At 36.7% G+C, this 15,923-nt stretch overlaps 1 protein-coding gene across 2 annotated transcripts in view; it reads right to left on the reverse strand.

Moving 5' to 3' along the window:
- Positions 1-723: 723 nt before the first annotated feature.
- Positions 724-15,923, reverse strand: part of TLCD4 (TLC domain containing 4) — a 74,752-nt gene continuing 59,552 nt past the window's right edge. For both annotated transcript variants that reach the window (XM_030825019.1, XM_003260083.2), the window contains exon 7: positions 724-6,808. In XM_030825019.1, the coding sequence (XP_030680879.1) occupies positions 6,490-6,808 (319 nt within the window). In that variant the 3' untranslated portion in view covers positions 724-6,489. The remainder of the gene's footprint in view (positions 6,809-15,923) is intronic.

Genomic DNA, 15,923 nt, shown 5'->3' on the forward strand with positions numbered 1-15,923 from the left:
TTTAGAAAAAGACTAGAGGACAGAAGAACAAAACATGGATCGTGTCTGAAACAGCCTGAGGTGTGGCACAGACCCCATTTACACTTGCTTCAAGTAGCTCTGAATACTTGTAATATCACCTGTGGCCTATCTCCACTGACAGCTGTGACTGCTATTTTCATTCTGAAATTCAGCTGTTCCTTTGCCAGTCTGGACACAACATTTTAGGCATGTTCTGAAGCATGACTCATGGTACTCTCCATAGGCAAACCTCTTCAGTATTCTATTCAATTAGTGCTCTGCTTCCTGACCTACTGGATATTCTCAGACCAAGATGCAGGATTAAGACCACAGGCAATTTGAGAAGGTAGGAATTCCAGCCAAGAATTCGGCAAAAAGCACTAGAGACCACATGAGAGGCCTAGGGACAAAGGTAAGTAGATTAAAAACACAACTGCCAAAGTTTTACTTCATCTAAAAGAACATGTCGATTAGACAGCACCATTCCTTTCATTAACAAGCATGACTAACATGTTTGCAACTCCTGCTGGTTTGCTACCAAGCTGTGACCTCAGTGGGGACAAAGGCAGGGAAGGAAATAAGCAAGCTCTACAAGCATCCTGAGGAATAAAAATTTACCTTTAGGATTAAGGTGCTAGAAGAGATTATCTGATTTGCAGAACATAATTTTATCATTAATCTATTCATTAATTACTATTAAAGTATACACCTTGCAGACAAACGTTTGCACTAAATAATTGTGATTTTATTGTTTTTTTCCACAAAATACAAAGCTTTGCACCACATTGTGGTAGTGTTCTAGCACAAGAAAATCCCAAGGTTTTCATGGGGGGGAGGGGGAGAAGGGTGATTTACGGGGTGTTCATTTTATCATTCTTAAAATGTTAACTAAAAATTTCATGACAAAATATGTCAACCTTGTATAACATGCAGATTATTGCTTAGAACTTGCATATACTTTAAAATGGCACACATAAAGTATACAAACATTTCAAAATTTTAATGGAAATAACTTAGACATTTATTATCCCTCCAAATAAAACAACCAGGAAACAAAATAAAGAATGCTAAGTTGCTATTTTAAGTACTGATAAGTCCTAGTAACACTGATTCATACATTATCTAGTCTTACATTTTGTAAATAAAATTTCTTCAGCCTTATGGAAATAAATTAGAAGGTATGTTCTCAAAATGTTATTAAGTATATTTTGAAAGACTTCCAAAAATCTTTGACAATTATATATTATACATTCTCAGAAAAAAGTATATATCTATGTATCTATATATATCACCATAGTTCTGTTTACTGCTTTCCAAGTAGCTTTTTCAAATAAAATCTAAGTCATTATTATTACAGATTCTAATACCAAAAAATCTCATAACTTATCCTATTTACAAGTTAGTGAGAGTATTATCTACACAAAATTCCTTAAATAAAAAGTAGACATAGTCATACCAGAAAAAAACCAAGCAGGAAACAGAAAAACACAGAGCACATTCTATATACAGCTATACCTTTGGGCTTGTTAAGTAGCAAATAACTCTAATGTACACTTAATTACAGAAAGAATTACATAAAGATATAAAGAAAAAATATACAGAGGATGTTTAACGAGTTTTCAGCCAGAGGTACTGTACTTATAAATCTTTGAGATTTAGAAATATTTCTGGTTTGGGTCTTATGTAGAGGGCCTGATATCAAAACGGTCCACTGCTTAGAGTGAATAAGTGTAAACATTTTCAAAGCAAACAAACCAATCTTTAGGAGCTGCTTTCAATTCTTCACTGCTATCCAAAATATATTCCAATAAAGGTATGAATTATTATCAAAACTAGAGGCTGGCCTAGTCTGGCCTAGAAAGGGGTAAGGTTCAAGTCCTTGGATGTTGTACTTTGGAAAACGCCAAGTAACACAGTTGCTGGTAAATTTGTTTTCAAAGAAACATTACCATAGCAAAGTTTTCCCTAAAGAGCAGGACTCTAAAATAATTTTGCCACAAGCCAGCAGCCACCCTCTCATAACACAGAGTTATCTCAGTTCCTCTGTGCTCCTGTCATGGGATCTAAAAAGAACATTTAGATAATTTACAAGCCTATAATAAATCTTCAGCTGAAACACATTACAAAGCTCTGACTGTTAAACCAGTTTAAGAAAAACAGAGAGGACAGATGTCTCTTAATAAAACCATAACATTATTAGCTTTGCCTCATGTTGTAAACAGGTATTACTAAATGCTGAATGGCTTCCTGTAGTCTCTTAATAAGTCATGATTTGTCTGAGCTCCACTTTAAACTTTACTACAATGCTTTTTTTCAATGAGAGAACCTATTTGTAAACTTTTAAATTTGCCATAGAGACTGGGAAGCTTATAGATACATGGGGAGGTCTCAAAAGTTGACAGCGAAAGGTGTTAGCATAAAAGAGGGAGATGCTGATGAAGTCATCTGGGGTACCAGGAAGAAGAGATGGAAGGATTCACAGAGAATACTTCTAGATCGAGGGAGGACTATCATGGCGTTTAAGGGAAAAGCACTCTCAATGCTTCCTCTAACTCCAGATCCTCTAGCTTTTCATTGTTCCTACACACCTCACATGTGTTTTGCATCAGAACTCACTTTCAGTAGCTTTAATGTATTTCAATGAGCTGTATTTAAGGTTGGGAAGATATATGTGCATCCAGAGACACATGAAGGGTCTTGCTGTATGCCGGCTCGCACCTGAGAAACACTGTGCTACTCTTGATAAAATTATCTAAGTTCAACTTCTTATGGAATCCAAACACATAAAAATACATAAACCTTTATGAAGTATTATTGATGATGTCAATACATGAACTTTTCCATTTCAGCTAATAGACTAAACCACTTAAAGCCATTCAAATGCACATTTATTTAAATGTTTGGAATTAAGAGCAACCTAGAAACAGAAAATGTGTTCAAATATTTATTTTAACAGCATCTTTTGGAACATGTTTATTTCCCTTAAAAACGACACAGAGGAAACATGTACACTGTAACAACACTTTCCCCTGTTTCTCTAGAAGAAAAATGTTTCTGCATGCCTGATAACAGATGGTGCGACCAACAGTAAACCTGGCTCTCTACACCAGCGAAGAACCATTCTCCAAATGCCCAGTGTGCCTCAGAGGAAATACACAATTTAAAAGTTGACCCTGTAGCAAAAATTTTGAGTCAAATTATTAAAATTTAGAAAAGAACTGGATTCAAATACTTACAAACTAGGCAGTTTTTAAAACTAGACCTTTAAGACAGTCCTGGGTCATCCATAATATATCAGAGTCACTCTTAGGGGTGGTAACAACATAAATATTATTTCATTTAACATAAGGCTAGTCCATGAAGTAACAAAATCAAACAGTTGGAATAAAAATTTAATTCAACTTACTGTAGGGTATCAACACATATTTGAGCAGAAGTTAATTTCTTTGCACTCATATATAACTTCATTTCGAGTTTTACATAAATGCAAATAATCCTTTAAAAGACTTTAGACACAAGAAGGCAAACTTTATAAGTTAAAGCTCATAATTTTCAAATTTTCACAAATAAAAATTTAATGCAGGATCTATGATCTTGCATGCTAGTAGTTGATTTTCATTCATTTTGAAGTTTCACAAGAACTTTTATTTTCTAGGATACTACACATTCAAAAAACATCTTTATAATTACAGGTTGTCATTTTTTTCTACAAAAATAGAATTGCTCAAAAATTTATATCAATTTGCTTTTATTTTTCTATAAATATTTTAATAGAGTTGTTAAATATCAGAATGCCTGACAGAATCATTTAAATTAATCCATGTAGTCAAAATACTTAATATTTAAAATGTCTAGCAAACGTTTTTCATTTAATAAATGAAAAATTCATCGTGCAGTAAATGATATGTTCTGTCTTCATTTGTATTTTAGGTAGGTGAATACAATCACAGAACAGCAAAGTGTACCTCCTGCAAAGGTCAGACTTAAAGCAGCAGGGCAGTTTCTAGTGGCATTTCCATTCCATGTCTGTTGTATGAGGAAATATATAGAACCTACTTTAGGATGTTTAATCTGGATGTTGAATTAACTCATGCAGCCAGCATAAGATAAGGATTGCTGAATAAGGGAATCACAAACTTTAGTTCAAAATTTTGATGTTTTAAATATACTTATTTAGTGAGTGGCTGTACCAGTGAAGGGTAACATTAATGAAAGTAAGAATGAAGTTTTAAGCATGAAACAGTAACTATAAAAACAAACTGCTACATGGAGACTCACTAATACTATAGCTTTATATTATTTTCATTTTGATAGTGGGTTTAAAATCTGTGTTCAGAACTGTAGAAATATCCAGAGTCAAAAAATATTTATCTCAAGGTCTCTTTCTAAAAGAATGAATTTCCAAAATAGTTTTATTATATAAATTTTTTAAAGCCACTTTTCCTGCAAAAAGGTAAGAATAAGATAAAATCGCTTGCTTTCCTACCCCCCTCCAGTTAACCAGTACATATTTAAGCACCTATGATGTGGACAGCACTAAATTTAGCAACAAATTATCAGTGTAGTATTAGCTGCTTTAAAAATAACTATTATTTTACATTAATTCTTTCAAAAATAAATGCACCTAGTATAAGCCAATCAATCTCATTTTATCATTTAGTTACTGACTGAGATTTCAATCTTCTTTAAATGTTCTAAAACTTATCAGGCTCTATCTGCCTTGAATAATAAAAGCAAATCAAATCAAAAGTCTTGCTTATATTCAGCTAGCATGAACAATGAAAGTGAGTCAAACATTCTCCTTCAAACTGAGAAACTGGATTACATCTTTTGGTATGAGTTCAATTAATTTCAAGTATTCATCACTGGTAGAATTAAATTTCTTCCTTTCTCAGGTAAGAATAATCATTAAACTCAAGTGCTTTAAGAATAAATAAAGGCAATAATAGATAAATATATAATTCTATATTTGGATTGCAAGAATTAAAGTAAAAGCAAAACACATACACACACAACCAGAATCGCCAGTCATTTATCTTCATATAATCAGACAATAATTTTGATGATAGAATACTTGGATTAAATTACTTTTTCTGTGCTTTAAGATAGACAGAAATTCAAAGCACTAAAATGCCGACTAAGTAAGCACGGGTATGAATTGTGAGTAAAATATGAATACTGATATTTTTGTAATAGTTCAGGTCTCATCAAGAAGAGGCCTATTTCAGGAGCATAATAAATACATGCTGCACAAGACTTTGGTACTGATGGTGCTGGGTTCAGAACTCAGGGAAGATTTTGCAAACAGAAAATATTTTTCACAGAAAAAGTGCAAGGAAAGCAGATAGGGATAAATAGTGTTAAAACTTTTTTTCTTAATGATTCCTCCGATTAGCCTAAATAGTCCTCTATCAACATGCATTTTTAGAAGAAGAAATTCATCTCTTAAGGAGGTCTATAATCTGTCTTAAGCCTTACTATAAAATAAAAAAGCAATAATTTGATAAAATGCTAAAATAGAAATAAGACAGTGATATTTGAAAAATCTTAAAATGTGGGAAGTATTCTCCATGACTGAACTAATTAAATATTCCCAAAGTGGTAAAATATTTCATCATAAATAGGTGATCGCATGTCTGAAATGAAAAATGTTACTTCTGAATAGCCTGAGAAAAAGAACATGCCAACAATTTAGAAATTAAACCCTACACAAGTGTTGACAGCCATAGTAAGAAAAGAGTGCATACAACAAATGTTAAGAGCTATTTACAGATTTAAAAGCAGTTCCCATTCTTGCAGCAAAATTGGTGACATAAAACCATTTGTACCAGATTATCATAGTCATCTTTCACAGAGAAAAAATACCAATGCAGTTAAGAGATTTCTCAAAAGATTCACCATTATATTGATCATTTTTATTTAAACCTTTAAGATTTTTATCCATGCTTATAAATAAGGCAAAAGAAAGGCAGAAAAGACATCTTGGGATGAAAACTAAATTTTAATTTTAGTTTCTCTTTTCTTTTGTTTTTTTGTTTGTTTGTTTGTTTGTTTTTTGAGATGGAGTCTTGCTCTGTCGCCCAGGCTGGAGTGCAGTGGCACAATATCAGCTCACTGCAACCTCCATCTCTTGGGTTCAAGCGATTCTCCTGCCTCAACCTCCCGAGTAGCTGGGATTACAGGCACCAACCACCATACCCAGCTAATTTTTTTGTATTTTTAGTAGAGATGGGGGTTTCACCATGTTGGCCAAGCTAGTCTCGAACTCCTGGCCTCAGTGATCCACCCACCTTGGCCTCCCAAAGTGCTGGAATTACAGGCATGAGCCACCGCGCCCGGCCTTCTCTTTTCTAAGGTTAAAAAAAATGACACTGAAATCCTGAATAACAATTATAATTAATAAAGATACACAAGAACATGCCAAGAATTCATCCTATCAGCAGATATAATGCTGAGTAGTAATGAAGTTTGCTTTTCAGTAGCACTCCTTTAATCAAGTTTTCCATTCTGAAGACTATTTTTGGCTTTCTCTTGTCTGATGTGAGAGATGACTTTGATGCAACCTTTTGAAATTTTGATCATCCACATGACATTCATCACATCCAAAACAACACAACTAATGACCCAGGATAACTGGATTAAAACTCCAAGCCTTATGTAGGGTTCTGTTCCATACACGGAATACATGAAGCCATAATGAGGAAGCATTGAGGCAATCCGCACGATGAAGAATACTACTGTCATGAGTATTCCATTGATAACGATAGCTTTAGAAAACTTGGGATACTTCAGAGCTTCAAAGAACCACCTGAAAAATGAATTAAAGAAACATCACATTTATAGTGCGTCTCTGAAGATTAACCATTTTTATTTTAGTTTTTAAATTTTAAAATTCAGTGAAGGAGGAGCAAAGGGCCTAGAATAGCATATGCAATGCTGAAAAAGAACAAAGTTGGAGGACTCACACTCCCATTTCCAAGACTTACTATAAAGCGACAGTAATCAAGTCAGCATGGTGTTGGTGAAAGAATCAATAAACCAATGGAAGAGAAAAGAGAGCTCAGAAATAGACCCACACAAATATACTCAACTGATTTTTGACAAAAGCATAAAGGTAATTCAGTGGAGAAAAAAAGTCTTTTCAACAAAGTGTGCAAAATTGTATATCAACATCGAGAAAAATGAAGTTAAGCAGAGATCTCACACCTTACACAAAAATTAACTCAAAATGGATCATAGACCTAAATGTAAAATGCAAAACTATAAAACTTCCATAAGAAAAAAGGAAAAAAACCTGCATGATCTTGCATTTGGTGGTGGTATTTTAGATACAACACCAAAAGCATCATCCATGGAAGAAAAAGTTGGTTAAGTTGGACTTCATTAAAATTAAAACTTGCTCTGTGAAAGGCACTGTTAAAGAAAAGACAACCACACACTAGGAAAAAATATTTAAAATATACATGTATGATAAAGTACATGTCTACAAAGTACACAAAGAATTCTTAAAAGTCAACAATAACAACCCAATTAAAACACTGGTAAAAGAGCATAACAAACACCTCATCAGAAAATATATATAGATGAAAACTAAGCATATAAAAAGATGTTCACTATTGTCATTAGAAAGTGCAAATTGCAGTGGCTCACGCCTGTAATCCCAGCACTCTGGGAGGCTGAGGCGGGTGGATCACCTGAGGTCAGGGATTTGAAACCAGCCTGGCCAGCCGGGCGCAGTGGCTCACCCCTGTAATCCCAGCACTTTGGGAGGCTGAGGAGCGCGGATCATCAGGTCAGGAGTTCAAGACCAGCCTGGCCAAGATGGTGAAACCCTGTCTCTACTAAAAATACAAAAATTATCCAGGCGTGGTGGCAGGCACCTGTAATCCCAGCTACTCAGAGACAGAATTGCTTGAACCCAGGAGGCGGAGGTTGCAATGAGCCGAGATCACACCACCACACTCCAGCCTGGGCGACAGAGCGAGACGCCATCTCAAAAAAAGAAAAGAAAAGAGAAGAAACCAATGTGGCCAAAATGGCGAAACCCCATCTCTACTAAAAATACAAAATTAGCTGGGTGTGGTGGCACATTCTTGTAATCCCAGCTACTTGGGAGGCTGAGGCAGGAGAATCTCTTGAACCTGGGAGGCAGAGGTTGCAGTGAGCCGAAATCGTGCCATTGCACTCTGGCCTAGGCAACAAGAGTTAGAGTCTGTCTCGAAAAAAAAAAAAAAAAAAAAAGAAAAGAAAGTGCAAATTCTAGCAACAAGATACTATACACGCCTATTAAAATAGCTAAAATCCCAAAAAATGGACAATAACAATTGCTGGCAAGGGTGTGGAACAAGAGGAACACACATTCATTGCTGCTAGGAATGCAAAATGGTACAACCACTTTAGAGGACAGTTTAGCAGGCATAAAACTAAACATATTCATAGCACACAAACCAGCAATCACATTCCTAGGTATTTTTCCAACTGATTAAAAAATGTATGTCCACACAAAAGCTGCATACATGTTTACACCAGCTTTATTCATAACTGCCAACAACTACAAGCCATCAGGATGGACAAACATTGTAGTACATCCATACAGTGGAATACTACTTAGCAATAAAAATAAACTATCAATCAATGTAATAGCAAGAATGAATCTAAAGTGCTAAGTAAATGAAACCAGTCTGAAAATCCTGTACACTGTATGATTCCATTTATAGACATTCTAGAAAAAGCAAAAGTATCAAGACAGAAAACAGAGCAGTGGTTACCAGAGTTTCGGAAAAAGTGGAAGGGGATTGAGTAGGTAAAACAAGGGATATTTTAGGGTGGTGAAACTGTTCTGCATAATACTATAGTGTTGGATACATGACATTATGCACTTATCAAAACCCACAGAAGTGCACAAAAAGTGAACCTGATGTACGCAAAATTTTAAACAATCAATTAGGAGGTTGGGGGATGCCAGGATGCAATGCGAACAGTGACAAAAGAATCTTAACTGTCACAAATGCATGATATAACATCCCTGAAAGGAGTAAGGTAGAAAGAGGTGCTGACCTAAGTGACTTCAAAGATGGAGACTGTAAGACAAAGGCAAAAGAAACGGTATACAGGCAATGTACTCCAGTTCACGGCAAAAACGATTAACAATTCTGAAACCATTATACATGTATATCAGGACTGAACAAATAAATAGATTTGTTTGATGAAAAATAGCGGGAACTAGGTTTCTCATTGTTGGAGTGAAAGGTTTCAGACAAGCAAGAGGAGGCTAGATTTTTTCCATGAGATACTGGATTAGATTTGGAAACAGTGAACTATTTTAGCTTGATATAGCTATAAATGCACACATACAGAAATAATTATAGATAGGTATATACACACAGGTTCTGTCAGCTAGGAGCCCATAGAGACAATGATGCCTCAGGAACAATGAGCATACATGGCATCCACATGTGGGCTTCTAATACCACTCTCCAATGAAAGAAACTAGGGTTCCTTGAGAAATACCTGATTTGAGGGCTGGGAACGGAGAATACACAATATACAGTATGAACCTGTTAGAGTATCATTTAGGGCCAGAGAGCAAGAAAGTGCTCAAAAAAACAAAATGATGCTTCTTTATGTCAAAGGAACACAGAAACCAACCAAATGAGCTCTCCAGGTCCAAAACTCACAATGTGAGCAACAAAATAAATAATGTTGTACTGGATTGTAACCTAAAGTATAAAATAAATATCCAGAAATCAATACTGATATAGATGAATGAATGAATGAATGAACAGGGGAGAACAAATCTGTTCCGAATAACTGCAAATAATTTATGTAGAAATCATACCTTCAACGAGGTAAATCATAAACCCCTACTCCTCAAGTGTGGGCTGTGTATAGTGTAATGTATTGAACTGTTTCCCACTAAATTCTTTTTTTTTTTTCTGAGACAGAGTCTTGCTCTGTCGCCCAGGCTGGAGTGCAGTGGCGTGATCTTGGCTCACTGCAAGCTCCGCCTCCTGGGATCACGCCATTCTCCTGCCTCAGCCTCCCCAGTAGCTGGGACTACAGGCGCCCCCCACCACGCCTGGCTAATTTTTTGTATTTTTTAGTAGAGACGGGGTTTCACTGTGTTAGCCAGGATGGTCTTGATCTCCTGACCTTTTGATCCACCCGCCTCAGCCTCCCAAAGTGCTGGGATTACAGGCATGAGCCACTGTGCCCAGCTAAATTCTTATGTTGAAGCCCTAAAGCCCCAAAGTGACTGTATTTCAAGATAGGTCCTTTAAGAAGGCAATTAAGGTTAAATAAAGTAACAAGGGTCAGGCCCCAATCCAATAGGACCAGTGCCCTTAAAAGAAGGGAGAGACCAAAGTTCTCCCTCTCTTCCTCCATGCACACACAGAGAAGAGGCCAAGTGAGGACACAGAGAGAAGTCGCCTTCTGCAAGAAGAGGAGAGGCACCTCACCAGGAACCAACCCTGCAGGCACCTTGATCTTGGACTTCCGGCTTCCAGCACTGTGCAAAAACACATTTCTGTTATTTAAGCCACCCAGACTGTGGCATTTTTTATGGCAGCCCCAAGAAACTAATACACAAAGTGACTTCCTTCCAAAGTGTACAGTATGGAAGGGGCAGGGGGAGGGCAGGTGTAAGGAATAACTTTAAGATGGAGAAACCGGACAAACAGTACCTCAGGTGAACAAGCTTAACATCAACAATGATTAAGTCATGTTCACAGCATGCAGTCCTAATATGTGTGATGAGAATGGTACTGTCCCTCAGTGGCCTTCCTCCCCAAACCCCATAGCCCCAGTGTAATCATAAGAAAAACATCAGACAAACCCAAATTGAGGGACAGACTACAAAACACCTGATCAGTACTCCTCAAAACCATCAAGGTCACCAGAGACAGGGGACTTCTGAGAAACGATCACAGCCAACAGTAGCCTAAGCAGACATGAAACTAAATGTAGTGTGGCATTCTGGAAGGGATCCTGGGACAGAAAAGGGGCACTGGGCAAAAACGAAAGAAATCCACACAAAGTATGGACTTTAGTTAACAATAAGATATTAACACTGGTTCGCTAATTGTAACAACCGCACCCACTGATCTATGACGCTAACAATAAGGGAAGCTGGGTGTGGGGTACACGGGGACCCTCTGTATCAGCCTTCTGATTTTTCTGTAAAACTATTCTAAAGATAAAAAGGTTTTTAAAAAGTCAGTGAACGTTTGCTCTATTCCACTTTTTCTTCCTTAAAATAACTGCCTTGCCTAATTTTACATCATTTTAGAGATCAAATTGCAAAGGCAGTAAAACATATCTGTGTATCTTAATATTCAATTTAACTGAATTAGTCATGATTAAGCTAAAATTGTTCAACATAAGAAACTAAAAATAGTTAAAAAGCTTGAAAATATTTTACTGAGTGATTAAAATATCAAATAATTTATATAGGATGAGAGATGTATTACATTTTATAAGTTTATGTAGGATAAAAGGGCTAAATTATCTAAGACAAGAAAGACTATTTAGATAGCAATGGCTAAATTAATGAAATAATACTGCAAACAGGAAAAATATCACTAAAGCAATGACATCCACATTCTAATCCAGGTCTCTGATCCTCAAGCCTTCTCTTCTCTAAAGACTTCCCTTCTCCTTCAGCCATTCATTTCTTTGACTACATGGCAGCCTTGGAATTACTCAAGAAATATTATACCTCAGTGAACCCACTCCTCTCTAATCATAAGCCTTCCATATTTCTCTTTACCCAATCTCACCTAAACTACTTCTTTGACCTTCAAATCCTCAAATCCCTCTATCAGCCTCCACGCTTTCACTTCCTTTCCTACCTAATCCAAACTCCAAGTTAACTTCAGAACACACATCAGCACCCTCCGTTCTCTTGCCATGTCATCTATCTCACCCACTCTGCTGATCTCCAGTGTTTCATCAAGCCAACTTTCCTTAGGCAATACAGAATGATGTGAAGAGTAGGTAGGGTGCTCTGCAGTCAGGCCACCTGGGTTGAAAGCCTGGTTCTGCCATGAAGCAACTGTGTGGTCTTAGCTCTCTCTGCTATTGACCTCTATGTTTGTTCTATCTCTATAAATGGGGATAAATGATAGTACCTCCTTTGTGCTATGAAGCTGCCATGACAGAGTAACAACTCCCCCATACTGTAAATTCAATAAATATCATTACCCACCAATCTTTATTAGGATAAATGGCACAAATACAATTTTAAAAGATTTGAACTTCAGCAGAATTCTCAAACTGGCTTGCCAGTCCTTTCATTTAACTCCATAGTTCCCATATAATTGCTTCCAAACCTGTCCTGCCATTCGAGTCAATTCCCTTCCTCATTCACTTTTGTCTCTCAATCCCATCAGAGTATCTGGTTTCTTACTGAGATACAGTTAATTCTTGAGCAATGCCAGGGTTAGGGGTGCTGACTCCCCACACAGTTGAAAATTGCTTGACTTTTGACTTGCCCAAACACCTGATTGTTGACCAGAAGCCTTACCAATAACATAAAGTCAATTAACATTATTTTATGTTATTTGCATTATATACTACATTCTTACAATAAAGCTAGAGAAAAATGTTATTTTCTAGAGAAAAGAAAATCATAAAGAAAAGAAAATATATGCACTAATAAGTGAAAGTGGATCTTCGTAAAGGTCTTCATTCTCATCGTCTTCACGTTAACTAGCCTTGAGTAAGAGGAGGAGTTGGACTTGCTGTCGCAAGGGTGGCAGAGGTGGAAGAGGTGACGAAGTTGGAAGGAAAGGCAGGCACACTTAGTGCGAATTTTATTGAAAAAAATCGATGTGTCAGTGGACTCATACAGTTCAAACCCATGTTGTTTGGGAGTCAACTGCATTAGAGTCCCTCAACCATGAATTCCTTCCACTCTGACCCCAAGATCTCAAAACTTCTTCTCAGGCACCTTTATCTTTCAACTCAGAGAAGAGTCCTCACCTTCTAGGATTTATCCAATAAACTACCCTGCCTTCCCTTGTTCTATCAAGTTCCCCTCCTATAAATTGATTCTTCTTTTACCAACATGCTCAATTCCTCTTAATCCAAAAACCTCCCCTCCACTGCTTCTCTTCTCTGCCAATTTTTTGAAAGGAGAGTCAGACATATTCACAGACATTCTTACCACACTCCCAAACCCAAGACGATATGACTGCAACTCTACAAAAGAAATTGGTCAGTTACATATGTGCACATGTACCCTAAAACTTAAAGTATAATTTTTAAAAAAAAAAGAAAAAATTGGTCACCCATAGCTTCCTTATAACTATAGTGTTAGCTTCTGCCAATTTTTCCATCTAACCAGAGCCTGGTCTTTAAACCAGTTTCTTTCAAAGGAAAGAACCCAAATATTAATTCAAGGTGAAATAATAATACATAACTGTCCTCCTTACCTTCCTCTTCCATGGCAGAAAGATCACTTATTTTGTTGGAATCCACCTCTTCTTACCTAATTAGAACATTCTTTCATTCTAGCAAATAAAGGCTAACAGTTTGTGAAGGTATGTACTGAATCTGAGAGGAAAGAGGGGAAGGGAGGAAAACATGCATGTGGGAAGGAAGGAAAGAAGAACAACACTTTCTTTTACCCACCATTTACTGTTATTACTAAGACAGGCATAAAAGACAGCAAATTGTATGTATTTATTAACACAATCCTCCCTTGACTCCAGAGAGAAAATCCTAACTTTGGTCATTTAGCAATTATTCTTCCTCCTACCCTTCTAAAGGAACTTGAACCTTCCCATTAAGTTTACTGGGAGTTAATTGTGTGGAGGTATCGTACTCACTAAAAATTGTGTAAAAACTAGAAAAAGTGTAAAAACTAGGAATTATTTGCTCTAATTCACATTTGGAAAGAGGATGCAGGGCTATTTGCAGGCACAGGAAAAAAAAGTGAGAAAAGAGGACAGGGACAAATAATTGATCCTTGATGGCACTGGTTTGTTGAGTTTTAGAGGAGTTGAGAGTCAGAAGTTTGAGAGAGCCTTAGGAAAGCTGTGGGGTTGAGATATTGTGAGTCCAAGAGGAATGAAGAGAATTTTAAGAAGTGCTGTTGTGAGTAACAAACTGGATCTTTGTTGACATCCTTGGAAAAACTCCAATAAGGATTTGGATGCTGTACTGTTTCTGGAACTCTGTGAAGGGACTGGGCTGTAAGCTGACTCTACTTACATCTTAGTTGCAAATATAATTTCTTCAGGCATGTAAACATTTGTATTTAATAAATATTAACCCTGGAAGGTTAGGAATTTAAGAACTGAATTTTAGACAAGTTTCCCTCCAGCTCCATATTATTTTGGTTCCCCTACTACTCCTAAATTATTCCTTCATTATATCTACTTTTCTTTCTCTGATTCTCCAATCTTGTTTGTTTTTTTGTTTTTGTTTTTTATGTTGCTTTTTGAGACGGAGTCTTGCTCTGTCGCCAGGCTGGAGTGCAGTGGTGCGATCTCGGCTCACTGCAATCTCCACCTCCCGGGTTCAAGCGATTCTCCTGCCTCAGCCTCCTGAGTAGCTGGGACTACGCGCCACCACACCCAGCTAATTTTTTTTTGTACTTTTAGTAGAGATGGGGTTTCACCATGCTGGCCAGGATGGTCTCAATCTCCTCCTGACCTTGTAATCCACTTGCCTCAGCCTCCCAAAGTGCTGGGATTACAGGCGTGAGCCACCACGCCTGGCTGATTTTCCAGTCTTAAACATTTAACTCTAATCTTCTAAATATCATCTTTTCTTACAGGTTAAAATATCATCTTATTCTGATCATCCCAACATTCCTCTCTCGAGCTCTCACTAAATTTCAACTCAGATGCTCTGTTTGTCCTCTTATCCAATATCTCCGCACTAAATTCGTCACCTTCCCTCCGAGTCTTCCTAATTCCCTGTCACTTTTGATGGGCACATTTCTCTGGGTCCAATATAGGATTTGTCTTAAACTTGTCCGTATTCTCTAATTTTTTATCCATTCATTGCCAATTTCATTTCATTTCTTCAAAATCTCTGTTTTGTCATCTCTCTAGTCCCACAGTTTAATATGGACTCTTATTTACTTTCTGAACTAATAAAATTATACCGTTCATTCACACAACTAAGAACTGGGTAACCTAACCCAAACTTTTGTCTCCAGTGTTACAATCTATCCTACAAATATCAAAAGTTATAACCACTCAGTGCTCTTTCCAGAATGTCTTTCTCCACTACAATCTCACTGTCTACTGGGTCAAGTTCAATCAGCTCTCCCAGACACTCAACATCCTCTACATCTATCCACCCTACTCCTAAGACATACTCTTTGATCCTACACTTTCTCTTTCCCATAGCATGTTTATTTCACTTTTCAAAATCCTATGTTGATTCTTTTCTTCTTGAATGAAGGCCCTTCCCTCTCCATCCACTTCTTAAAAAAAAAAGTCCTAAAACATTTTAAGACTGTATGCCACGTTCTCTGTGAAGCCTTACGTGACAAATATCAATCAATGATAGGTCTTAAAATGTGGTTTATGGACCCCTGAGTCCTTTTTGGGAGGTCTTCAAGATACAATTATTTTAATAATAGTATTAAAACATTATTTGCCTTTTTCATTGTGCTGACTTCTATACTGATAGTGTAAAGTGCTAGTAAATAAAACTGTTGGCATCTTAGCACAAATAAAGAAATGGTATTAGTAGCCACTGTATCCTTTCCCACCACACGCTTGCTTGCAGTTAAAAACAAAACCAGAAAAAGGAAAAGTTTCAGTTAGAAATGCCCTTAATGAAGCAGTAAGAATTATTTATTATTTTTATTAAATGACTTCTGAGTATGTGTCTTTTTAATATTCTGTATGATAAAATGGGAAGTACACATAAGGCATTTCTGCTACAAAGTAAAATGGTTT

Source organism: Nomascus leucogenys, chromosome 12 (genome assembly GCF_006542625.1).
Source record: "Nomascus leucogenys isolate Asia chromosome 12, Asia_NLE_v1, whole genome shotgun sequence".
Lineage (NCBI taxonomy): Eukaryota > Metazoa > Chordata > Mammalia > Primates > Hylobatidae > Nomascus > Nomascus leucogenys.